General features: G+C 35.0%; 1 protein-coding gene across 1 annotated transcript; it reads left to right on the forward strand.

The window, feature by feature from the left end:
* Positions 1–27,734, forward strand: LOC126978285 (G-protein-signaling modulator 2). The gene is made up of 10 exons (XM_050827035.1): positions 1–204; positions 4,588–4,817; positions 5,054–5,332; positions 6,070–6,309; positions 8,911–9,175; positions 11,859–12,041; positions 13,437–13,633; positions 19,704–19,893; positions 20,973–21,101; positions 22,589–27,734. Exons 1-10 carry the CDS (start codon positions 166–168, stop codon positions 22,640–22,642), a joined length of 1,806 nt encoding a protein of 601 aa, XP_050682992.1. The 5' UTR covers positions 1–165; the 3' UTR covers positions 22,643–27,734.
* The last annotated feature ends 179 nt before the right edge of the window (positions 27,735–27,913 follow it).

Below are 27,913 nucleotides of genomic sequence, written 5' to 3' on the forward strand. Positions count from 1 at the left end.
TTTTAATTTAAAGTGAACGCCCCAAGAAATGTAAAATTAAGTAGTAAAGTGAATTCATTCTGTAAACAATAGTAGGTAGTTATTAGTTAAAGTTATGCTAATGACTGTAAACTGATCAAGACGCGATCACACAATTGACGTAATTTATTTTAGATTGCATTTATAATGTCTGTTGGTGCTAGTGCTGACAATCTAGATACACAGGTAAGTGGTTTCGATTTAATACATTTCATGTACTTAGTTCAGTTCTGCATTACGAGCAACGGGTATCTTCGAAGTCACGCCGGAATCCACATAGCGGAAAGTAGAAAACACCATCTCCCAAAACATTTCCGTATTTACAACAAAACCTACTTATTAACGTATAAATCGTTTGAAGATGGGAGATTCTGTGTATAGGTAGTAAAAAAGTAGTATTAATTAGATGTTTTAAAACCAATCGCAAAACCCACTATCATATTTATTCTATAATTCAATACCTACTTACATTACAGATGTTATAAAACCGTATACAATATATCTTCATACAGTTTCATTTGTCTCCTTGACTCTCTCAAAAAAAATGTAGAATTAATAATACTACACCTAAAGAGTTTTATACAACTGATTGAAAAGCTAGGTAAATGAGTTTTTATATCTGGATATGCTGATTCTGCATTTATTTGTAAAGTTTTAAATATAGTAATTATTGAGATGTCAAGTACAAAGTCATTAGAATTTGTAAAAAAGATTTGGTATGCATATGTCTGCTTGGCACCTCAGGGGTTAAGGGATAAGATGTGCAGGACATTCAGGTGATGGTAATCGATACACCGTGCCCATTACAATTCAATTCTGGAATGATTAAAAGGCATTTATTTTTTCAAAATTGGTTCCTTTAGAATTCTTTTTGATGTCATTTCTTATACTACTAGATACTACTACCTCTTCGGAAACAAATGGCGCTCTGAGAGAGAAGAAGCGGCGCAAGAAACTCTCCCAGCATTGCTTTTTTTGCGCTCTTTTCAATAAAAATATACAATATTGTACAGTCGCTATAAAATAATCACAATCTAGTCCCAGGCTGTCCGATCATTTAGATATTCAGCAGTGGAGTAATAGGATTTACGACAGAGCCATTTTTTTATAAAACATTTAAATTGATTTATAGATAATGCCTGAACAGTGGCTGGGACTTTATTGTAAAAGTGTATACATTTACCCTTAAAGCTATTATGTATCTTATGAAGCCTACTAGAATTAGTTACAAGCAATCCCTTATTTCTAGTGTTATAATTTCTTGAAGATTCTTGAAGAACCAGAAAAATTCTGAGTGTCATTATAATTGTGCTTGTCACCTTGAGATATAAGATGTTAAGTCTCATTTGCCCAGTAATTTCACTAACTATGGAACCCTTCAGACCGAAACAATAATGCTTACACATTACTGCTTCACAGCAGAAATAGACACCATTCTGGTACCCATAATCAAGCTGGCATCCTGTGCAAAGGAGCCACCCACTCGTTTTACAATTAAGAAATTTATTACACCTAGTTAGATAGATAGTTTAACTGGTATGTTTATACATATAGCCTATTGATTAGGTCATTGTGTGTATATTCTTCTTCTGACTCCAACCAGCCCAGATTATCTTGGAAATCTAGCAGCCTCATCATTCTGCTGCAGGAAATTGGAAGCAATGCTGTAAATCAGAGAATTTCAGCCTGTAAATTGGCTTTGCCCCTGTACTCTGTGAACATGTGCTAGGGTCTTTCTTCTGGTTCAATGTCACACCTATTGTAAATAGATGCTAGTTTAAGGGACCATGGCTGGTGATCATACCTATTATTTTGTGTTGTCTGATCATATTAACTACTAACCTAGCATATCAATCGTATTTGTCGCCAATTTAATACAGTTTCTCAAAATAATCAGCAACTCAATTTATTTATTTCCACATCAACCTGCTTTCGTCATAATGTCTTTGCCTCCCTGCGTAAGGGAGCTAATTTATAGAAATTACTATTATTTTTGTTACACTACTTTAAGTAATCTGTATGTCTCTAAATCTTTTGTACATGCCAGTTATTGATATTTTTGCTGTGTCTTTTCGATTTGAGTCTCCTTGTTGATATTTTTACATTTGTGCATAAATATTGTTGGTTTGTCGAATAAAGTAAACATAAACATTTTAATTTATATAGTAAAATAAGCAACAACCATAATTTAAAACACTATAAATAACTTTTGATTTTTTATCAATAAAATATTTTTGTCTGAGATTATCTTTTCATTAACTCTCTGACATCTCTCTCTGCCACCATATGTGCTACTCTGGAAATAATACATAACAATACATTATACCTGATAGATTGTGAAAAAGTTGTCTATAGTGGTTGGTGTTTGGGTTTTCGATAACAAGAGCAAAACTCTAAAATAATTTGGATCCTTGAAAAAGTTACCAGTTCAAGCACTGTGTTGGAACTTATGTTGTTAGTTATAAAAAGATCTTCCCCTTCTGTTGATTCCTAAGGCTTGTTAGAATCTACAGAAAAAATTTTTTTTTCAAGCTTTGAGTCTACTTACATACTACATACTATAATGAATGGCAGATTTCTTTTTATAAAAAGCTGTGTGCAACTTAACAATTTACCTACTTATTTCTGAATGATGTTGTTTATGATTTTTTCCATAATAATAACTCATTAATCAACTAACAAGTAGGCACTTGTTGATGCTTAGCCGATCAGCAATGGCTTACCACTCATTTAATTTGTACATGTGTCAATAGATGGAGTGTTAAGTTCTAAATCTTAATTAGTTAATCTTAATTACGAAATTAGTCTTGAATATAACTGATATTCTTTTTGTATGTGTATAGAATGAGAGAACTTCTTAAAAATTGACACTGTCCTCATATGGTACAATCTGCCAATGTAATGTTTAAAGAATCACCTTTTTTCATTATAAATGGTAACATTTAGTGTGTGTTCTTCAGGGTACACTGTTCTTTATTGTTAAGTTGCTACTATAGCATCAGGGATGCTCTGTGCTTGGTTGCCACTCACATAAAGGCATTCAGTATACGAACATGGCAAATATGCTGTGTAATCAATCAGCAAAAAAGAATACTGGGAGATTTCTTGTATTGTTTTGAATATCCGAATAGTCTTTGTTTCTCAAGCTGTGGTATTATATTAATAATAAAAATAAAGTCATTTAATTCCGAACTAAAAAACATTTAACATTTGAATAACCAATAATCTTAAGCTAAAAAGTATAAACTATAAAATGTCACTTAGTCCAGCGTGCTGATTGGCAAAGGCCTCCTCCAACGATTTCCACTCTTTTCTGTTTTGGGCAACTCTTCTCCAGTTAGGTCCTGCTGCCAATTTTATTTCATCTTCCCACCTTGTGTGCTGTCTTCCTCGTTTTCTTTTGCCATCTCTTGGGTACCATTAGGTAAGTCTTTTGCTCCATTTCCCCACTTTATCTCACATCATGTGCCCTGCCCATCTCCACTTTTGTTGGTCGATTTGTTTGAGTATGTCGGTAAGTTTCGTAATTTTCCTTAGGTCAGTGTTTCTTATCTCATCCTGCAGTTTATTTTAAGTTTCTCTCTCAATGCTTTGGTTAGGGTCCAAGGTATTGAAACTTCTCGTTTTTATATACATACTTAAGTCTTTAGACTTCATAATTTCTTTTAACGACCAGTTTTTCCAACTTGTTGCAATCCTGAGATTTATTTCTTTCGTCATTTGAGCTTCCATAGAGATAACTTGGCCTAGGTATATGAAATCTTCTACATATTCTAGAAAGTCGTCTTTGATTTTTATATTGAGTTTTGTTGAGTTAGTTATTATTTTAGTCTTACTGGTGTTCATTTTTAGTTCAACCTTCATGCTCTTTTCCAAATCGTTTAACATGTACTCAAGGTTTTTAGGGCATTCTTCAAGTAATACAAGGTCATCGGCAAATATTAGATGGTTCAATTCTAACCCATTTATATTGATGCCAAATTTGTCCCAGTTTAAATTGTGGAAGATATTTTCCAGAACTGCTGCTTGTGGTATTATATTAGTAGACATTAAATATAGTTGTTTGATAAATCAATTGAGTAATTAAATAACTTTATTCAGATTTAAAGCGAGTTCAGGGCTTGGCTTAACTAAAAATTTTGTAGAAATGAAGCTTTCATAACCGACAATTGTGAAATTGTGGCTCCCTATTTAACTTGGAAGACTCTCTTGCAGAAATAGGTCTAGGCTTGCTTAGTTTAATTTAGTTATTTTGGACTATGGTATACCACTATGGGTAGGTATACCGGTAGGGGCCCTAGTAGGGTATTTGCAGGCTGATTTGCCTTCAGTCTTCCCAACTATGATCAGCTTTTCAAGGCTCTCATCCATGTGTTGTGTAATTGAAAAGATGTGTGACGTAAATGTTTCTATAACATAAATGACTTTCTAAATTTCAATATAGGTATGAATCATGATGATTTTGTAGTTCTTAATTTATTAATGACAATTTATTTTAAGCCTCATCCTGTATGTTGGTAGTAACTAAATGATTAATTTTTTAATTTAATTATCTGTTACAAATTTCAGAGTTGTGATGGGGGCTCCATGTGTCTGGAATTGGCTTTGGAGGGTGAGAGGTTATGTAAAGCTGGTGACTGCCGTGCCGGAGTAGCCTTTTTTCAGGCTGCAATTCAAGCAGGCACAGATGACTTGAAAACATTAAGTGCAATATATAGCCAACTTGGCAATGCATATTTCTATTTGGGTGATTATAGCAAAGCTATGCAGTATCATAAGCACGACCTAACATTGGCAAGGTAAGCTTCTTTCAATTTATTCTGTGTTTATAATATTTAACTTATTAGTGATTGCCTATTTTTTTTAATTTTGTACAATATCTATGGTAACGTTTAACCTTGTATTCATCACACTCCTTACTAAACCTCAAACCTTTATCAATGTCAACATCACAGTAAACAGAAAGAAACTCCTGCATTAATGGAGTTGGGTATATTAGTTGTTAATGATATTTAAGGCAACATGTTTTCTGCAGGACAATGAATGACAAGTTAGGCGAAGCAAAAGCGTCCGGCAATCTTGGAAACACACTAAAAGTGATGGGAAAATTTAGTGAAGCAATACAATGTTGCAAACGACAATTAGAGATATCTAGATCGATTGGCGACAAACTGAGTGAAGGGCGTGCGCTGTACAACCTTGGGAACGTGTACCATGCTCAGGGCAAGCATTTGGGTCGAGTTGGACAGAATGATCCAGGACACTTTCCTCAAGAAGTGCGTGACAGTCTTATGCAAGCTGTTACTTTTTATGAGTGAGTTACTTTAATTTACTCTTCGGAATAAACAGTCTATCACAGGCAACATATCCCTCGACACTTGGGTATTTTAATTTTAATGGGCAGCGGTTTTTCACTTGCCTTCAGGTGAGTGACTTGACCATTTGCCACAATAAAGAAAATTGTTAGAAGGTTGACAAGTGTTTGGTTGTCTTGTTCAGGGCTTCCTTGTGCGGTGTTTCCAGGTATGAGTTTCCTATACGATATTAATGCCTAAAAAAAGTACATTGTTGCAAGAGAATGTGGGCCGCAGTTATCAGATAATATTGTAACAACAACAGGTGACCCGTATACTTGTTTGTCCTCCTTTTCCATAAAAAAATGTTTTTTTTCCACTTACAGGTATTTGTCATATTACATGATTATATTCTCGTTGGTGTGAAGATAATTAATTAAAAAAAAATATATCAAGTTAAATAAAGTCTTATCTACTGTTGAAGACCAGATCCATATTACCTATTATCAGTTGTCTCCCATGCTCATCTGTTGATAAACAGAAGTAGTATTTCTCTTATACTAGATTAATTTTTTTATAGTGTCAATGCAGATATGTTTAACACTCGCCTAAAGCAAAAAAGTTTGTGATGTATCGTTACTAAACATTATTTTCGAACTGCCACACAAATAATCTTTAATTGTAACTGTAGTTTAATTTAGTATTTGATTTGATAAATATGTTTAAACTCAAATGATTTCATTCGATCAACTTACAGGGAAAATCTTGAACTAATGCGTGGTGTGGGAGACCGTCAAGCTATGGGTCGAGCGTGTGGAAATCTTGGCAATACTTGCTACTTGCTCGGTGATTTCTCGCGAGCAATACGATACCATACAGATCGTCTTCGCATAGCTCAGGAAGTTGGTGACAAGGCGGCCGAAAGAAGAGCTAACAGTAACCTCGGGAATTCACACATCTTCCTCGGACAGTTTGAGAATGCTGCGGAACATTATAAGTAAGTGTACTATATTTTGTTCAGTATGAATCTATTGACTTGTATCTGTTTTTCTCGCCGTTTGTCCTGCAATCCTGCAGTTCTTGATTTATAAAGTTTGCTTAAAATTACTTATATTTACAAGCCTTGTACTTAAATATGTATTGCCTTGCGAAATATCAGAACATCATGTTTTTTAATAAAATTATTCAAACTTTAAATGCTCATCCAAAAGTCAATAAGTAGTATGCTGCAATCTTATCTGCCGCATATTATCTTACATCATAAACTATTTTAAACTCTGAACCTTCTAGTATTAAGTATATAATAAAAAAAATAAATGGACATTTATTTCATTACACTAAAAATGATGACTGAATGAATGACGCACCGAGCGTTTTTTGACCAAGTTATATAACGTCATATACAATACTTTTCTACGACTAGGTAATTTTAAATGAAACAAACAAAAACTACAGGTTTTCGAGATACCGCTTCAATGGCGAGAGTAGTATTGTATTATCTCTGGTGTGTGGTTTTATTTTTAAGTCACGGACGAGTAAAAAAATAAGGACTCCGTGTCACCTTTCGTAACAGTGAGGCACCAAAACAAGCCGGTAAACGTGTAAATACTTGGCCCCACGCATGCACTTACACAAACACAAGCCGATCGGCCGCCATAATGAGATTTGCCATCGTCTGTGACAGATCAGTTTGCGTCGCAATAAAATATTTTAAAAATGCCGTCGTGCATTGTGAAAAAGTTTAAAAACAATAATATAAAAGTATTTGTAGATATATGATTATTTAAGTGAGAAAAAATTGTGTAACTGGTATACCCCGTAACCGCACACACACTAGCATAAAGGTGCTTCACTTGCTAATATCACGGCGCGGAGTCCTTTTTTTACTCGTCCGTGGTACAAGTATCTCCTAATATTTCTAGAACCAACCGTACCCAACCATAAGTTGTCTGTGGCTCCAAAAAAACTTTGATTTTTGCCGATATTAAGATACGATAAACAATGTTTTTTGAGGCCATAAAGTAGGTAATGCTTCCTATAATATTCACTGTACAAAATTCTAATAAGGCGAATTATTCATAAACCGCCCTGCGAACCTATTTCCTCTATTACTTTTTGACATCAACAATTCATCGTGTTCCCCATTTAATATTATACCCTTCAAATAAAATTGCATATTATTATACAAAATTAACATTACATTTAGACATACATTTAGACACAGGGAAGTAGGCACAGCTTATGCTGCTTGGAATAATATTTCGTGCAGTGTTGGTTTTCATCCATCCCCATCTCACTAAAGTGTTAGGTGGGATTTAAAGTAAAGGGGCATTTATGAAATACTAGCCAGTCTGGTCTTCGCCCAGGTTGAGTCATAATAAAATAGTTTCCGCAGCGCACGCGATGACAGATTTTTTATGACTAATATTTTCACACCTTGGTGTTCAATTCAATAATATAGAATTTAATTAGGGATCCCTATTTTAAATGTCCTATAGCCTATGTCACTCAGTGAAAATGCAGCTTTCTAATAGTGAAATAATTTTTGTAATTGGTCCTGTAGGTTTTGTGTGAAAACATTACAAACATATATACAAAACACAAATGTTTCCTCTTTATAATATTAGTTAAGAAATGTAAAGAAAAAATGCCTGAACTTGCGAAGATATACAGGAAGCTGTGATTTCTATACAGATTTTGTATTTAATGCGATTCAACCACAGACCTGTATAAATACCACTGGACAGACTGTTCCAAGTGACTGACATCAAATTTTTTGTGCTTATTTGAAGCGCTCCTAGCAAGCGTACAGAGAACAAATTTTGACGTGTAATGCAAAAAGCTGCGAAGGAACGTACAATACTCTGAAGTATTTTTGCATTTTGAATTAATTTCGTTCGTTTTCCGTATACCTATATCAGTCGATAACTTATAAAAAGCGAAAACTTTTAGATGGTGTAATATGTTCTCACTATTGTATAGTAATTAAGTTATTGTAACACTGTAAGTTTTCCAAATAAAATAAATAAAGCATTAAAACGAGAAGAAAATGATCATAGTGCTTTGAAAACATCATAGCAAGCATAGATCCATTTATAAATCAGCACTGACTATAGCAGTTCCACTGACTATAGCAGTTCCACTGACTATAGCATAAGACGTCGCTGCCATCTGAAATCGAAATATATCTATAGTCTAAATCTTTTAATCGCGCGCGCAATTGAATAATGCTGATGCTGTCACATTATTAGAAGAAATAAGTTTATCTACTCTGCTAAATGCTAATTAGCGAACGATAGATGAACCGACGTGGACTTGCGGACCAATATGGCATAAAAATGTTCAAGTTCAATAGCGAAAGCTGTTATAAAGTAAACATACTCAATATATTATCAAGTTGTAATTAGATGCACCCAAGCGAAGCCAGGGTGGGCAAAGAATATTCAGAAGAATCTTTATTTAAATAATCGACAAATATATATCAGTAACCGATAAATAAGTAGGTCAGTGGATATACTATAGTATAAGGGTATTTAGGCCTCATTTTATGTGCTGTGAGTATTTGCTAACTATACTATGTATTATAATTTGATCACAGGCAGACGCTAGCATTGGCAGAAGAATTAGGCGATGCCGCGGTCGAAGCACAAGCTTGTTATTCTTTAGGGAACACCTACACACTACTTCGAGAATATCGTATCGCTGAGGAGTATCACGTGCGGCATCTGGCAGCGGCCAGGAAACTTCAAGATCGTGTTGGTGAAGGCAGAGCGTGTTGGTCTCTTGGTAACGCGCACGCCGCACTGGGCAATCATGAGAAAGCGTTGTACTACGCTAAGGAGCATTACAATATATCGAAGGAGGTAAGAGTTACAGCAACGTCGATTATATTAAAAATATCCGGACGACCGAGCCTTGCTCGGATTTGTAAGAATGTACAAAACTTGAACTAAAGAAAAACTAATAGAACATCTGGATTCGGACCGGGGTCTTCTGCTTTCCGGATCACCCAATGTCCCATCTCATCTGAGCTATTACAGTCTTTTATATAGTGGCGAAATTTACCTTTGTATTCTAATGTTATGGTAGCTGTTTCTCATTAAAGCACGGATAAAACTACGTTTTTTTAAAGTGAAACCTAGCTAGATCGATTTATCGCCCCCGAAATCCGGTGTATACTAAATTTTATGAAAATCGTTGGAGCCGTTCCGAGATTCAGATTATATATATATTTACAAGAATTGCTCATTTAAAGATATAAGATAAGTAGTTTAACATACGTATGCTAAAAACAGCTTTGTTTAATCTATGGTTAGAGCTGTCATGATTTTGCATTTCTCTCGCTTGATAATCTGATATCTATTATGATACTTGATTCTTCGACTTATACAAAATGGCGGTTAGCCTTGTAGTAAATAAACGTCTAAATCACACTCCTGCACTGCACAAATGTTGTGTTTTACTTAAAAAATGTTAAAACTATGCCATACCTTAATAAAACTAATTGTGTGCAGTGAAGTATGTAATATCAAAATATATATTATAAAAATAGGGTACATTTTACCTGATGTTAAAGAGCAGACGCTTTTTTATGGAAAAGGAGGATCAACGAGACGTACGGGTCACCTGGTGTTAAGTGATCACCACCCACATTCTCTTGCAACACCAGTGTAGCTTATAGTCCGCGCTTTTTTTGAAGGTAACCATGTCGTATTGTCCCGGAATCACCGCTCAAGGAAGCTCATTCCACAGCTGGACGGAATAAAATCAACACGGGCACACATTCTAAGCGCGATTGGGGAAAAGCCATCCGGCCCGCTCGTCTTCCTGACGTCCAACGAAAACAGAGCTCGCCGAACAGTTTTCTGTCTAAACTGTAAGTTAAGACGTCAAGAGTCGAATTGGAGGCAAAAAGAGCGCAAAGAAGATCGGCTTTCTCTTTTTCCGTATTAGCCAGGGTGTCATTCCTCATGTGCAACGGCGGTAGGGACGGCTGGTTGAAGTAACCAAGAGCAGATTTCGACAACGACCAGAACTTGCATGTTCCAGTCGGGTAATTGGAAAGCAGCTCGCCGATTTTGACAACGCGTTTCGATTTAGCACGGGCGATTGCCCGAATTAAAGAATCTGGCGGCACGGTTTTATTTCCTCTTAAGAACTTTGCAGTTCGGATCATTTGAGCCCAGCGCCGCAACCCAAGTTCGATACACCCGTCTTATGCAGTCAGAGGCTGCTTTAACTGACGCATCGCTGGGATCTGCCACCGATCGGTACTAAAGAGCTTGGTATAAAATATCCATGCCCTGTAGTATCATATGGGCTACTGCAACGGCGCAGGCACTGGGATCATCCGATGGGAATTAAACCTTGCCCCAAGGGTAGGCTGCGGGTCGCTGGTGGTCTGCAATGTGGGCGTCGGATAGGCAATGGTCGGACGTTCCGAGAGGGGCGTCGAGAGAGACCTGGCAACTCTCGGGATGTATAATCAGTAGAAGATATAATAAGGACGGCATGTGGCTATCCACATCCGGGAGCTGCGTTAACGACTCAACCAATTGGGACAGACCATTCGCCAATGCAAAATTATGCACAAATTGCCCTGCTTAGTCTGTGGTACGTGACCCAAGCCATTCGGCGGTGTACCCGTTGAAATCACACAAGACTACGATTTCAGCGGAGGGGATCTGTGCAAGCACGTCGGCAATTGCCGCTTGAACCCAACCCATGAGATGATCCGTTTCTGCGTTACCACTATGGGGCCTGTAGACACACGCATAGATGCCGATGCGGTCCTCAAAATCTACACGGAGCCAGAGAGTAGACAGGTCCTTACCCTCAAAATTGCCGAGACGGCGATACAAGATATCCTCCCTAACGTACACACATACCCCGGCATGAGGCGTAAAATTATGCTTAATTTTGTACTCGGGGTACGTTAAATATGATGTATCGCTAGATCGAGATATCTGAGTCGCCGTAAGTACATACAAGGCCGGCTGTGCCGTCTCAAGGTGGTGGTGGACGGAGTTTAAATTAGAGTGGATTCCCCAGATGTTTCCAAAGTCCACATTAAGCGTGGTGCCGTGGTGTTTCAGCCTCGTTTGTCCTCGCACATGCTCGGGGAGGGATGCTCCGACTCTGCTAGTACCCTCGCCGGTACCCTCCTAGGGTAAAATCTCTTTAAGCACGCCTCGGGGAAGCACAGGGCAAATCTATAATTAAGACTTACAAATTTATTCCATATGAATTTGACAATAGCTTTCTTACGAATATAATAAATTAGCTCTATTGAAAAACAACACAAAATTGACATTGAACCTAGGATGTTAATGAAAGTTATCCTCTATAAAAACAACACAAAGAAATAAGTTAATTCACATGTAATAATCAGGTTTGTAAAATATCGTGACAAGACAGTGTCATTGTTATGCTATTTTCGTAAATTTTTAGTGGGAGTTATTGTTTACATTTAAAATAAAACTTTGTTCAACCTCCTTTGAAGGAACATGGAATTATCTTGATAAAATAAATTCGTTTTTTCCACAGCTGGGTGACGTCCTCGGTATGGCAACTGCACAAATGAACATCGGAGATTTGTGCAAAGTGCTCGGACTTCCTATCGACACAGTACCATCACCCCCCAATTCTGGTGCTGATACCGCACCCAGGATGCCTTTCAATGCACTGAGGGTCCGAAGGCAAAGCATGGAACAGTTATCTCTTATACAGGTTCGTAAACAACACTAGGTTATTATGTTATGAAGTTGAAACGTTATTCCTTTTGGTGTTACGCCTAGCAAAGACATCACTATTTTGATGTGAAATAATACAAGAGTAAGCATTACTTTGTAATGGAACTAAATAAACCAGCGGAACTATTTATTGATTTTAAAAACTTATTGCTTTGTAACAATAACATTAATAACAAAAAGAGATCACATCCCTTTAAGACTAGCCTAGTATCGGAATACTGGTACTGGTGAATATTGAGTGATTGCCAATTCCGCGGTCTTCTGGAAGACAACCCCAAATTGGCTTTGGAGAGACTGGTCGTCATAAATAGAGCACGGCAATACTTCAATCCGGCCCGCATTCTAGCGCTCTACAGGCGCAACCTAGTATCAGATCGAGCTATTTAACCGCGTTCAACTCAGAGGCGTTTGAATTGTCAGGAAGCCATTGCTCTGTGAACGGCTAGATCACTTGGCGATAAGTAGAGACGTCGCCTCATATTTTGATGTGAAATAATACAAGAGTAAGCATTACTTTGTAATGGAACTAAATAAACCAGCGGAACTATCTATTGATTTTAAAAACTTATTGCTTTGTAACAATAACATTAATAACAAAAAGAGATCACATCCCTTTAAGACTAGCCTAGTATCGGAATACTGGTACTGGTGAATATTGAGTGATTGCCAATTCCGCGGTCTTCTGGAAGACAAACCCAAATTGGCTTTGGAGAGACTGGTCGTCATAAATAGAGCACGGCAATACTTCAATCCGGCCCGCTCTACAGGCGCAACCTAGTATCAGATCGAGCCATTTAACCGCGTTCAACTCAGAGCCGTTCGAATTGTCAGGAAGCCATTGCTCTGTGAACGGCTAGATCACTTGGCGATAAGTAGAGACGTCGCCTCATTGTGTGTTTTAAAACATATTTATTACAAGGACTGTTCTGAAGAGCTGTTTGACCTGATTCCTGCTGCTCAATTCCACCCTCACACGACATGCCATAAATTAGGATATTCCTCCACAGTGCGGTTTTCAAGGAACTTTCTTCCACGTATAACCAATTCCTTTCTTGCGCGGTGTTTCCAAGACAACACCTTCAAAAAAAGCGGCTACACTTTTCGAAAAAGCTAGCAATGTTAGCTATGATTCCTCTGGTGAGTACTTAACATCAGGTGACTCATACGCTCGTTTATTCTCCTCCTCCATAAAAAAAAAAACAATATGTTCAACGATATAATAACAACACAAGTGCCGACTCTTTGTCTTTGCACTCGCTTATAGAAAATGGTTGCAGTAGTATAGAAACCATATTCCAACACTACTTCAGAAGTCTACAATCATGTTTCAAGCACTTGTCAATGTTTTCCTAAAAAAATTGTTACTCCCTAGATAACACCGGACTCAAAGAAGAAAGACGGGGGCAGGGAAGGTTCTCTGATTCGCGTAGAATCAGAAGAGAATGAGTGCCCAGCCGATCTCTTTATGGAACTCATTGCGAAGAGTCAATCCCACCGCATGGACGAACAACGAGCTACACTGGATAAGGAGAATAGGCCACAAGAAACAGCGGCATCGAATACAGAGAAGTAAGTTTAATGTTTATTCTTACTTAAGTACATCCGTAGAAGGAGGTGGTACCGAGGGTCCTAACCCTCTTGCATTTCATAATTTAAGAGTCCCTTAGTAAATAACTACTAAAAACACATTAGGAAAGAATGCAGGTATTCGTTTATGCACCACTTGGGATACTTTTAGGAGAGTATTTCTACCAACATACCATTGAAGCTGTACCTGGGAATCATTGGATTAATTGAGATAGCATGTGTTTTTTTCGTATTCTTCTTTACCCGGCATTTTCTCCCTTCCTAGTCTTAATCCTAAATCTCGCAAATAGAAAGGAGGATGAACGTTTGGGGAGGTTAATTGTTATTATTGCGTAGTAGATTGCGAGCACAATATACTATTCTGCTAGGACAGGAACGCAGTGGATATAAGTCTAATGGAAGCCAGATCATATCCTTGGTTAAAACTTTAAAGCGTCGATTAACTGCGCTTTGAACAAAGGTTTCAAATTGCAAGAGTTATGAAGAGGAAATATAACCTAGAGTCTCGATATTTTAATTGGCAAATTAATTTAAAATATTCTTTATAGTTAACTAAATTGTATTACATATTTTAAAAAGGGGGACACACTGAAATATTTTACGAATACTAGTAATAGATGGCGCATTTTAAAATCGTCTTGCAGTAGCGCATAATCGTGATTTAAAAATGCAACAAATTTGTTGATTTTATTGCAATAGAATATAGCTCTGTTAACTTTTCACAATTTCTTTGGAATATCGGTAATTAACCGACTTCGAAAAGAAGGAGCTTCTTAATTCGATTGGTATTTTTTTTATCTATGTGCACCGATTACGCTGATTACACCATTTATGAACTGCAGGCCTACCATGATCTCTTATTGCCATTCAATTGACAACCTAAAATGAACTGCTTTGCTATTTCGTACCACGACGTGATTAGAGCTATCTAATTTAGGTTGACGTCAAATCAACTGATTAAATCGCAATGATGTCAATTGAATGTCTAAAATGATATCAACTGAATCGCAAACTGATTTAGTACGTTCATTTATTCGTACCATGAGGTGTTATTTCAACCTAAACTGGATAGCTTATTTGTCAAAGTGACCGATTCGAAAAAAGTTGCTACTTCCTTAGAGGAAAGTGAATCGTGTTGTTAATAACTTTTAAAAAATAATGAAAACATAGAAAAGAAAAATTTTATTGATTAAAGATGAGATGAGAATACTTTATTTGACTTTTTTGTAAAACAAAATACTGAAAATAAATACCAAAAATGAAAATACTAAAGACGAGGCAGTGAGGGCCCGGGCTGTAGCCTGTTCGCAAGAACGAATTAAAAAAAATGTACTCTGTGGTCCTGTCAAATCAAACATCAATGGAGGTGCGTTCTTAACTCGTTATTTTTACGAAAGCACATAAGCAAACATTTAATTTGTCATTCAAAGAACTATATTTATTTATATTACTATTATTTAATAAGTATAAAAAAGAGCTTAATGGTTTATGATTTGACGCAACTGCGCAATTTTAAAATGTATTTTTAGTATTTTCTACGCAAAAAAACCGCTAAAATCATATCATTTTAGGTTTCGAAACGCAATTTTATTTCGTTCATTCTTCATAAGCGATCCAAACGCCATTCAGTAAAAGGCACTTCATGGTACGAATTTGGGTACCTAAACTGAACTGCATCGGATTCGCATCGCTTATTAAAAGTTGATGGTAGGCCCTCTGATCAACGTGATTCTTCTTTAGTTTGATGCGGAATGTTTGCCAATTGGCACAGCAGTTTTCATTTCATGAATACCTTTGTATACGTGGATGATGTTATTATACTTTCTGTACTGCTTTTTTAGGAGTTTTCATTTGGATTGATTATATATTTTTATTACTAACCCGTTCGCCGATAAGTGGGTCTTAGTTTACCCGTCATTCATAGCTATTCAAACCGACTTCAAAACTATCAATAGGTAGCACATACAAATAATAATATTTTCTTAACATTAAAGATATAAGATTTGCATAAGAGTTGTATTAAATATTAATAAGTTATTTTATACTTTTCAGTTTTTGAAGTTCGTTTTAACGTAGTTTTTATTTATTTATTCGTCAATAGCGGAAATAATAAGCAACAGATTTTGTATCATTAAAGATGGAATTTAAGGCTTATGGAAAAGTAGTACCTACTTTTAGTTTCGTACTCCTATTTCTTTAATTATAGTAGTATGTAATAATTATATAGTGACGATATTGTTCTTCGGGCGAAACCGGGGTCAATAACTTATTACTTCAAAATTTTAAACGACACTAAATATTTTCCATAGAAGGTACTAGGTGTTTATCATAGTATAAGAGCTCTATTATTAGCTAAGATAATCGGTGAAGTGTATATGTATAGCGATATATACTCGCGATACTCTCTCGTTATCAGTGTGTGGGATTACTACGATCGCAGATGACGCGAGCTCACGCGGTTTTTGTTATTATATCGGCATCTATTTCGGAGATTTTTATATTTGTATGAACTTCACTAGTGTTAATATGACGCCGATTAGTGAAGATTGTGATAGGTGAGTGTAAAACATGACACATATATTGTTATATTTATATAAAACTAACTGTTACCAGCGCCAATGCCAAAAGATAAAAATCGGAGTGGCCTTGTTGCCCTTATGTGTGCAAAGTTTCATATCAATCGGGCTGGCGGTTCTCGAGTTTTAGGTTAACACATATTCTTATACATATATTGATTCTGATTACATTTCATATAGTTAAAGTGTATGTCTAGAGATGCGCTCCTAGCTGTAGAAAAATTAAAGAAAAAAAAATCCAATGCAATTGTCATTAAAAGAGAGGGCAATAGGGTTTTAAGTTAATTGTCTAGAACACGCAAGTTCTTAGTGTTGTAGCTGGTTGATAACTTGATAGCTGCAGATTGAAATGGAAGTGTGGCCCATACTGCAAAAGAAAAGACCAATCATCTGGGCTCTCTTTTCAAAGTTCAAAGCAACTCAACTCTCTCAACCCTTGATGTCAATGAGAATACACCGCTGACCAAGTGTGCCATGTAGTCTCACATTGAGGGCCGTACTTAAGTTTGAGTAGAGTAACATAGTGCTGCAAGTCGAGGGATAGAATCAGATCGCAAAATACTTCACCACTAACAATTCATGCAGTTGTACGGTGTATTTGTTCAAGTAGTCTGAACGGATTCTGATAGATGACTGCATTACACCGGAGAATAGTGCCAATTTGATCGCAGTAATAACTTAAATCTTGAAGCACCGCCTAGATAGATCGCGAGGCATATAGTACACATTTATTCCTATATTTTAAGCTTAACACGATCTTCTTAAGATCAACCTAGGTGGTTGACCTTAAGAAATGTCAAGATTAATGAGAGAAAGATAAGAGATTTCATCGGTTCTCATCGATAACTCTTTATGGCTGGTGTATACAGAATCTCCAGTTGTACCACCTGAAAGGCGTTTTATATTTCTCAAATTATTTTTTAATATTTATGATGGCAATTAAATTAGTCCCAACGAGAAGAAACGGCGTAAAAAGCTCTTATAATATCTTTTTTGCGCTCTATAAAGAAGACAACACGTTATTGTTAACATTGTACCTATTTTGCTATTGATATTAAGTAATCACAGATCACTAAATGATTATTATTATATTTATAATATATATATATTGTATTACGATACGACATATACCTTCAAAAAAAGCGCGTACACTTTCAAACACCTTAAAGGCCGGCATCGCTTTTGTGATTCCTCTGGTGTTGCAAGAGAATGTGGGCGGCGGTGATCACTTAACACCAAGTGACCTTTTTTTAAATAAGAAGGGGCAAACGAGCATGAGCTCACGCGATGGTGAGTGGTGAGGCAATCGACCATCGAAATCCGCAGAACCAGGAATCAAGAGATGCGTTGCTGACATTTAAGGTGGCAGAATGCTCTATGCTTAAAAGTCCCGGAAGCGGAAGATGCTTGTACTGAGAAGCGCCCACCCAGAGGTGAGAAGAGTACTCCATTTGAGGCCAAATTTGTGCCTTGTATTGATCTTCAAGATTGATATGCAGATATATATATATCGGGCTTACAGTGCGACCAGTTAGAAATTAGGTGATAATTTACCTTTCGAAGCTAATATTTATCTTTATCAAATACCTGGTAAATTTCCCAGATAATATCATTTCAAATTACAGTGTAACTAATTGACACTAATATACCTGTATATATTTGGAGCATCGATTATCTATTGTTGATTGATTTGTTATGATGCAACGAAGGCAAATCGTTCAGTAATTAAGAAACCCATTGTTGTAATTTCTAACAATGTTAATTGTTTTTTTTTTGTTTTACGAAGAGCTATCAATTGATAGCGATTATGTGCGATAATACTCTACCGCTTATTGCGACGCAAGGAATTCTGAAATCAAAGTAAAGAAAGAAAATCGTATCTAATATTATAAATGTAAAATGAATGGTGGCAAAAGTTTCATTAATAGTATTTTAAAAGGCACAGTTTATTATAAGTAGTATATTAATTTATATTGTATTAATTTCATTTCGGTATATATATTCAATTTACATAAATAACTGTGACAAGTGTTAAAAGAAAACATTATCTATATATGTATATAAAAATGAATTGATGTTCGTTAGTCTCGTTAAATCTCGAGAACGGCTGGACCGATTTGGCTAATTTTGGTCTTGAATTATTTGTAGAAGTCCAGAGAAGGTTTAAAAGGAATTGAATAGATATGAAATGCGCGGAATTAAATAGAAACAACAATTTTGTTTTTCCTTTGATGTGTACCCAATGTTATAACCAATAGTAATCGGATATTATAATTATTTTACATAGTACGATATATTTTATGTTCGATTTAACATTTGGTAGGTCTGAGAATCGGTCGTCATCTATTTTTTACACCCCAACAAATAAAATTATTTATTTTTTTCTTATTACTTTATATGGCAATACAACGTTTGTTGGGTCAGCTAGTATAGAATAAAATAACTGAACCTATTGTTGCTAAAGTTGTGCCGATGTCAGAAATTTATAAGTCGTATTCCATGATCACATAGTAATAGACACATATATAATACTTTACTTACTTATATATCTTTCACAAATGAAGCATATTATGTAAATCAAGACTATAAACATCAAAATATTTCCTAATTATAGCTGTCATATAAATTGCAATTTCGGCTCATCCATTTTGTGGATAATAAAGTAACTTGTAATACATCAATAAGTACTTTCATCATTGTGTTTACATCACTTAGTTGAAAGTAAGGATACAATGATCTACGGCAGGGTGATATATCGGCATTATCAATTACTATCGATCAAGGTCGTCATACACATATGTCTCTATATTTGGTAATGGTGAGTTGATGAGATCATAAAAATTGCTAGAGAAAACTGGACTCTGAAAGCAAAGTCAAGAACAACCTGGAAATTGTTGGAGGAGGCCTATACCCACCAGGGGCCTTATCTATGTGAATATTATTTAAGTGTATATTTTATTTTGTATGTTATGTTAATAAAAGGGATTTATTATTAAAGGTCGCCAACTGAGCTTAATTGCCTCAGAATATATTACTTTTAAGTAAAATTTTATTTATTTTTATACTAATAATATTTTTTGGCCTCGATAACATAAGAATATATTAACATAAAGTGTGGCCGAGTGTAAGCGATATTATTTGGTCATTAAAAATAAAATCATATAGGTATTACAACTTACAATATATTATATGATTAATTTATCAATTGTACAAATTAAATTTATAACCAAAATTTATGAACGATTCGGGACTCGAACACGCGACCGCTCGGTTCCGTACAAGCGCTCTTCCTAACTTAGCCAACAGTTGGAGTGACGCATGGTTCGCAAATCTTCGTATCTTGTTCAACCCCCAGGTTGTGTGTGTATCAAATTTAATTGGAATAATTCATACCAGAATTGAGGGATGTCATTTTAAAAATTACAATTTCTATATCAATTGTATATAAATGAGTTAACCTTTTTTACTATTCACAGTCAAAGCGAAGCAATGTTGAATATGATATCCCAACTGCAATCGGAGCGGATCGACTCTCAACGCGCAGAGCTGCGACCCGTCAAAAAGGTGAAAGAAAGCAAGGGTGCCTCGCTACCAGGTCTAAGAACTCAACAAACCACAAGCATCAAACCAGAGGACGACTTCCTGGAAATGATTGCACGTGTCCAGGTACTTATTTATTTATTTAATAGGTACACACAACAGAAAAAAAAAACTAACAGCTAAATACAAGATAGGCTGCAACTCCGCGAGCGTGTGTACACAGCATGCTTAGCATAAATTAATAACTATTAAAATACATTATGTACTTACAATACTTGTACGGCGTTTCCGGGACGATACGACGTGCGTACCTACAAAAAAAGCGCGTACACCTACCTTAAAGGCCGGCAACCCTCTTGTGATTCCTCTGGTGTTGCAAGAGAATGTGGGCGGCGGTGATCACTTAACACCAGGTGACCCGTACGCTCGTTTGTCCTCCTATTCCATAAAAAAAATCATTAAAAATAGTGATTTTAAAACTAGCTTTAGGTAATGTAATATTATGAAAGAAAAAGACAAAGAAAATATATATTTCGACAAATAGATGCGAAATATTATGGAAACTTATTTATATACGCAACAAGCCTAGATCGTTTATACGTCTAGATACTGTGACAGTCGTGTAAACGTTGAAAATAATTGAGGTTACAGTTAACCTCTATTTTGACCAATGCACGCAACATAAGTGCCATACTTTTTACCAGTGGGAGGCTCCTTTGCACAGGAAGCCGGCTAGATATATGGGTACCACAAAAGCGCCTATTTCTGCCGTGAAGCAGTGATGTGTAAACATTACTGGGTTTCGAACTGAAGGGCGCCGTAGCTAGTGAAATTACTGGGCAAATGAGATTTAAAATCTTATGTCTCAAGGTGACGAGCGCAATTGTATCGCCGCTCAGAATTTTTGGGTTTTTCAAGACTCATGAGTTGCTCCACTGCATTGTAATGGGTAGGGCGTATCAATTACCATCAGCTGAACGTCCTGCTCGTCTCGTCCCTTATTGTCATTAAAAAAAGTTGCTGTCTTTTTTTAAAATCTCACTCTCACATACCGTTCTCTTTCTTTATTATTTTCGTGCCGACCAATTTGAATCTCCCACTTTAGATATGTATTTTCGATTAGATATAAAAGATCATCGTCATCCATATCCAAAAAAAAAACAAAACTTGTAAACAGATTCTAATGTAAATCGATTTGTTTTCAGGGGAGCCGTCTGGAAGACCAACGCTCTGAACTCCCTCGTCCGAAGCCGAAATCAACGGTACCGGATGATGACTTCTTCACTCAGTTGATGAAGGCACAATCCGGCCGTCTCGATGATCAGAGAGCCACTGTAAGCCTGTTATGACTATTAAATAATCATTTGAAAAACATCATATACCTTAGTCTTGCCATAAATACTGAAACAAAGAAAAACTTTTACAGTGTGTTAGTTTAATACATAAATATAAAACATAAAAAACTTATTCGAAGTAGTCTCCATTGGCTGCAATACAGTGCTTTAGACGTTGGCTAGGTATCAATAGAATCACGCACTCTTTCCATGGGAAAATTCTTCACTGCCAATCGTACAGATTGCTTTAGGGACTCCAAATTATCATGGCGTTTAGAGCAAGCCGTACTCTCTAAAACTGGCCATAAATCATAGTCCAGCGGATTAAGATCAGGCCTAGACAGCGGCCAGTCTTCAGCTCTGATGACCCGCCGCTTAGTCTTGGTGGAAAGACCATTCTTGGTTTTTGAACATGGTGTCGTTAAGGGGCTTCACTACCTTCTCAAGAATGGTATCTTGATACACTTGTGCCGATGTTTTAATACCATTTTCACAAAAGTATGGCTCAGTCACTCCTTCATAGCTAATACCCCACCAAACCACCACTGAAGTCGGATAGTGCCCACGTTGCACCCTGTCGACTAATTGGGAAGCTTCCTTTGAGCATAAATACGGTCATTTTATTTGTTAAAATATTGCTCAATTGTAAAATAAATTGTCAGTAGTTGTTTCAATTTTACCCCCCTATTCTTTTTTAAATCATCAGTTTACTCAAGTTTACCAGTGTGAGGTTCCTTTGCACAGGAAGCCGACTAGATTATGGGTACCACAACGGCGCCTATTTCTGCCGTGAAACAGTAATGTGTAAACATTACTGTGTTTCGGTCTGAAGGGTATTCATTATAACAATAGAGTGCATATTGTACGAAATAATTCTTGATGTTATGAAATATCATTGTCAAATTGATAAAGAACAGTATTTCATTTATTATGTACAGAGCAACGTCTGTCGGGTCAGCTAGTTATTTTATAGAATATTTATGCACTTTATTGCATACTTCTTTCAAATTTATATATTTAATCTCAAAGTGTGGGATATCACATAAAAATAACAAACTGTTTAGTTTTGCAACGGGGCATATTGGGGTTGAGCAGATTATCAGCAATTGTAAAGTAGATCCTGTAGACGGAGCCACAATCTGAGAGTTGTACAAGACATACCAAAATTTTGGTCGAAGCGTCACTCGGATGGTTGGCTCAGTTGATAACGGAACCCTAGAGGCGAGGGTTCGAGTCCCGCATCGTCCATAAATTTTGGTACAAATTAAATTTGAATATAGATAAAGGCTTGGATTGGCTGGCTCTTCCTTCTGAGCATTTTTAAAACTTGCACTCAAAAAATCTGCCGTCTGTTCCTCTCGCCGCTGCCTATGGAGAAAAACACCTTATGGCTCAGAGAAAGGTCTATGTTTTATTTATATTTTAAAAGATGTCGTTAATATTGTGTGAAAAGAAACCTCCTAATGACTTTCAAACATTATTTTCAGATTCCACTGAAGGATAACCGACAGAACAAGAATGAGACATTAGAAAATAAGTAGGTTTGTTCTATGTTGAATTTATGTTAACATCGAATGTTATCAAAGAAACCAAAGAGTTTATATATTGGCCTTAGAGCGCTCTGTTGTTACGTTAAGCTCTAGAATTATGACTGAAAACATAATGGTCCTCATTGCGACATTCTGATAAAATATTCTTCGTGTTCTAACATTGTATATAAACTCTTTGAGCTGGCCTAACGTTTTATTACTTGTTTATAAAATGGTGTCTAGACTATACACCTATTTACTTGATTATATTCAGATAACTTATTAAGTCATAAAACACATGATTTATAACATAATAAATAATTCACCATGGGGGTCGTGACGAAAAATGTTGTGTTGCCCCGAATGTTGTTACAAACGAATTTGATAGGCTATAGAAATTGCATGACTAGAACATTCATTGGCAATTATTTTTGTGAAAATGTTCAGACTGTAAACGACAATGCTTATAAAAAGTGCTAGCCCTTTTTGCGAATATTTTTTTTTCTTGCTGTTGACTTTAATCTAGATTATTATTATATTATGTTTATATTTCACACGAGTACTAAGACATTATACATTAAATTAACTAATATAAAAAACTATGGCTATTAATATTTACAAATATTGTTTTATTATAATAACTAGTTGCAAGTAATGTTTTAAGAGAATTTAAATAGTTGTATAAGCTAGTGAGGGAGTGTGAAAGTGAAAACGTTATATACTACTTATGTCGATCACTAGGTGTCCGCGGTGCCATATATCATCGGTTCGGACAACGCGTCAGTTATATCATTTAGCCATCTTTAAAAATACACCCTAGATGTAGGTTTTCGGTGAAATGCGTGTTTGTTTCTTACTGATAATATACCTAATAGATAACTACAAATAAAGTAATATTTATGTATCGTATCTTATCTATATGACAAGAAAAAGAAAACAACATAAACATACATCCGTTTCATTCTCACAACCGGACGTGGCTGTAGGCAATGACCTAATTATTCATATATTGACTCATTATTTATCATGCATTTAGCGGTCATCGTGTGTTTGACATTAGTTAAACTGTTTCTTTGGCTAAAAGGTGCATATATTCAACGCGCAGTTAAAATATAAGTATTAGTATAGCTATGGGGCTTGAGATCAGCAGCAGTTTTAATTCTATGAGCGTATTCGTAATGACTTATCGGGAGCTTAAAACTTCGCTAATAATTGTTTGATAAAAATCGTATTCATAATCGCATAAGAGCTTAAACACTATCCTTCTGATAATGTTGATAAGTAAGGAATCCTCTATAAATTTATTCTAAGCCTTTCATAGTAAAAAATGCCGGCATCCGTCATCTGTTTCCGAATGGACGTTTGATTTTCGATGACAGTCAGTTTATAATGTTAAGCTGGGGTCACAATAACGCCAAATGTATTTCTTTTTAAATCGAGTAATAAAAATTGATTGTTAAGTGAATTTCTATAAATCAAAGCAAGACATTAATCTATTGTTATTACTTTAACTAAAACCGAACCTCATTACGCGTAATGTTGGTGAAAATAAGCCCCATAATTACATAATTAAATATTCCCGCGTGAATTTGAATTTTTTTCTTTGTAATTTTTGACATTCTATCTATTTGACACTTCTTAATTTGATATTGTAAGTTGTCTATTCTCAGAGACTTAACCTCGATGCATAGATCAAAATCATTTTTTTTTCTCCGCAATGGTAAATGGTACAATATAACTTGTCGAAGTTTTAACAAACGGTTATGAATAATGAATTTTATCGAACGTTCGATAGACTTAAAACACGTTTTAACTAATGTATGTATAAACCTTCAATAAGTGTTTTATTATTCAATGTTATCGCCTTGCAATAATACTGAAAACAATACAAAAAGAACTCATATATAGAATGTGTACTTTTTGTAAAAAAAACATTTAATTATGGACACGAGGCCAAAGTTATCTATATTCCCGAAGTCTCGTGTTAGATATTAATCCCATATGAAGGTCACCCAGCGCTTGTGACTGTATCACAAATGGGTTGGGCATTTTTAACGAAAAATATTAAATTTATACTTATTGTATTAAAACAAAATACTTATTTTTTGGGGGGTAAAACTTTATAGTAATATAGACTTCAAACATTATTATGAAGGTTTTAGCTTTATACAAAACAATGAAATAGTATCAAACCCCAAATAATTTTATAAGTGTTCAGTGGAGTTATGTTAAGTATAAAAAAAGTGTGCTAATTTAATCTGTTGTATCTTTAATACATGCTACAATTGGTAATTTGGTAGTTCAGGTTAAATTTTGTTATTGAATTATAGTTAATAAACTACTGAGTTTGATTTAGCAGCCTGCTACTTTGTTTAACGTAAGTCTGATTTATATGATGTTGTGAAAATTGTAACTTAAAAAAGACACATCTATAATAAATTATTATTAGTCACGTAACAGTATGTACGCGATATGATTTTTGCATGAAGTTCCGTACAATCAATGAAGTTCTATATACATATAAGGACATATCATTCGCAGTCTGATAGCGGAAAGACAAAAGTGTGCTTAAAGACAATGCAAGCACAGTTTTCTCCTTAATAATGTGTAAATTGTCACTGTCCGAATCAAAGCTGAACTGAATAAATGTTTTGCATTGCTGCTTATTGACCAAAAATGGAGTAAATGCGGCAATGTATAGATGTAGAAGTCGAAGTTTATTATAGTGTAATTTGTGGCAAGTTCCATATTTCGTATAGTGATATGTCTATACATACCCCAGGCCCCGACTGACTGACCTTTTAAAGGACTACATGTGTTTCAGTGTATTTGAAAATGTTATGTTCAATTACTGTTCTAAATTTTGTACTTTGAGTTAAAAGAATAGAGTTATTTCGATAGTGATTTCGATTAAAAGTTCAGTTTCACACTCGATTCTATCACAAAGCTTATATTATTAATAGTAGTAGTTTGTAAGTAAGCCAAGTTAAGAAAATATTCAAATGTAACAACACTTCACTATATAATGTAGGTAAATAATAATAAAATTAATTGAATGATTGGTTCGCGCCATCTTCTGTTATAAATTATAAACACTGAATCTCTTGTATATTTTTTTAGCTTCTGTCTATAAAGGTCTCTATTTATACGAGAAAGAGTGCTCATATTATAAACTATATGTTTTCAACATAATTGGTGCTGCATCGTTATTTAACCGAAACTGTATATAATTTTATGAGGTTTTAAAAAGTAATAAATATTATGCAATCTCTTTGGCTATTTTTAAGTTTTGTGAGTGATAATTATAAGTGGTTGGTTAACGACTATATTGACATAACATCACAAATGATTGACAATAAAAACTTGAATATTTATTGAAATGCCATAATAGATTTTGCCAAATTAAATGTTAGCCATAATTAAAACTATGCGATAAATGAATAATCTCACGGTTTCATTGCAAATTTAAACATTCCAACATGTAAGACAATTTCTACGTTAAAAACAGAAAAAAATATTTTGCCATTTATATAATTTTTACACTTCATAGCTACAGTTAAGATTTTTTTATTATTTGGAACGATCAGATTCAGGCTATGTGAAACTTTCTTTTTTTATTTTCACATAATTTGTATTTTTTTTACTAAATAAATGTAATGATAAATAATATAAGGCATTTATTGGACTAAATAAACGGCGATTATTTATGAACTCTTAGGTATATTTATCTTATTCTATCTATCTTAACTTTGTAAGTTATCATATAAGATAAATCTATGTTGAGTATTGCAACTATCATTAGTTTATTGTTTATATATACAGGGTTATTGCATTTCCGTCTCGAGTTTTAAATTATGTGTTTTGTTTGCTGAACCGAAGACTTAAATAAATTATCAAAAAATTGCTGATTGGCATCATAAGATTATGAATCGAATAAAATCATAAGAAACTTTTTTATTTGCTCACATGGCCGAAGTATCTAACTAAACAGCTAACTGGCGCGTGCCATGGAAAATGACCGTGCATTAAAGCTCCGCTGGTGAATTATATGTTATTGTGCGCAGAAGTAATATGATGCATATAAATTTTAATATTCTATATTTTTGTGGGCAGAAATAGAATGAATGATGATGAACACATGAATTTTAAGAAGATTGTGTTTCCGTTATTTTACTATTAATCTTAAAGCTTTATTAATTATTCTACTCGGATTGCTTGATATACCATATTTATTCCCCAAGGCGACGCTACAAAAAATATCCTGTCTATATAATAATAAAGATTTAATGTAATTTTTATTTGCTCTGAATCATATATTAGAAATTCTGAAGTTCCTTTCTGATACTGTTGCTTCCCGTCTTGATGTTAAATACCTATTAAAATGTATTCCATCACAAACTAATCTGAGTATTTTGTAAACAACTATGGCCTAATAGTTTTTTCTGCAACTGTTGTGTAATAGGGGGCATTAAAACACGAATGTGGGTTTATCACACTAGGCTTCGCCTTGTGGTGATTTTAATACCTAATTATCAACCGTTGCATACAAGACTTTATCTACACCCATAATATGAATCCTCTATAAAAGATTCTGAAACAGTCAGCTTACTGCTAACATTAAAAGGCCAGTCCTAGTAACCATTATATCATCCAAACGAGTGTTGTAATGAAAATGGATGATGTAATGTTGTACTGAATTTCATTACAACACTGGTTTGTATGATGTAATGGTTATTAGTTTACTACCTATAGATAGGAAAGAAATATTTTTGGAGTTAGTAAATATTTTTGATATTTCTCGTGTTATTATCATGTATTTAGAGTTAAGTTATTTTGAATTAACTTAGGTGTTATTATAATGTGCTCTACATAAGATATTTTGAGAATTTGAGTGTAGACATCATATTTATTTGCGGAAGCTATTTGTTTACATATGCGGTTTATTAAGTGGCTGAGATTTATTTTTAGCTTACTCTAACAAAATCGTCTATAACAGCTTTAAGCTAAACTATGTTAAATATTAATACTTGAATATTGTACCTAACAGAAGTTTTTAGACTAAGTGCATGCCAAATTAATAAAAGTAATTAGTACTGTAAAGGAACCAGTTTTTTTATTTATGTCCCCAATACTAATTAATTTTAGGCTTTTAATGTTCGCCGCCCATGTTTATGTATGGTATATCCAGGTAGAACGAAGATGGTAGTAAATCAGCCGCTGATCAAATATTGCGATTGCAGTATAGTCGATCATTGATCAACTGATATACCTATGCATATGCCA

The sequence above is a fragment of the Leptidea sinapis genome, chromosome Z (assembly GCF_905404315.1).
Source record: "Leptidea sinapis chromosome Z, ilLepSina1.1, whole genome shotgun sequence".
Taxonomy (NCBI): Eukaryota; Metazoa; Arthropoda; class Insecta; order Lepidoptera; family Pieridae; genus Leptidea; species Leptidea sinapis.

Coding starts and splice junctions, on each gene's coding strand:
- LOC126978285 (XM_050827035.1), top strand. CDS start 166: ATGTCTGTTGGTGCTAGTGCTGACAATCTAGATACACAG. Junction 205..4,587: donor CTGACAATCTAGATACACAG/GTAAGTGGTTTC, acceptor TACAAATTTCAG/AGTTGTGATGGGGGCTCCAT. Junction 19,894..20,972: donor AAATGATTGCACGTGTCCAG/GTACTTATTTAT, acceptor ATTTGTTTTCAG/GGGAGCCGTCTGGAAGACCA.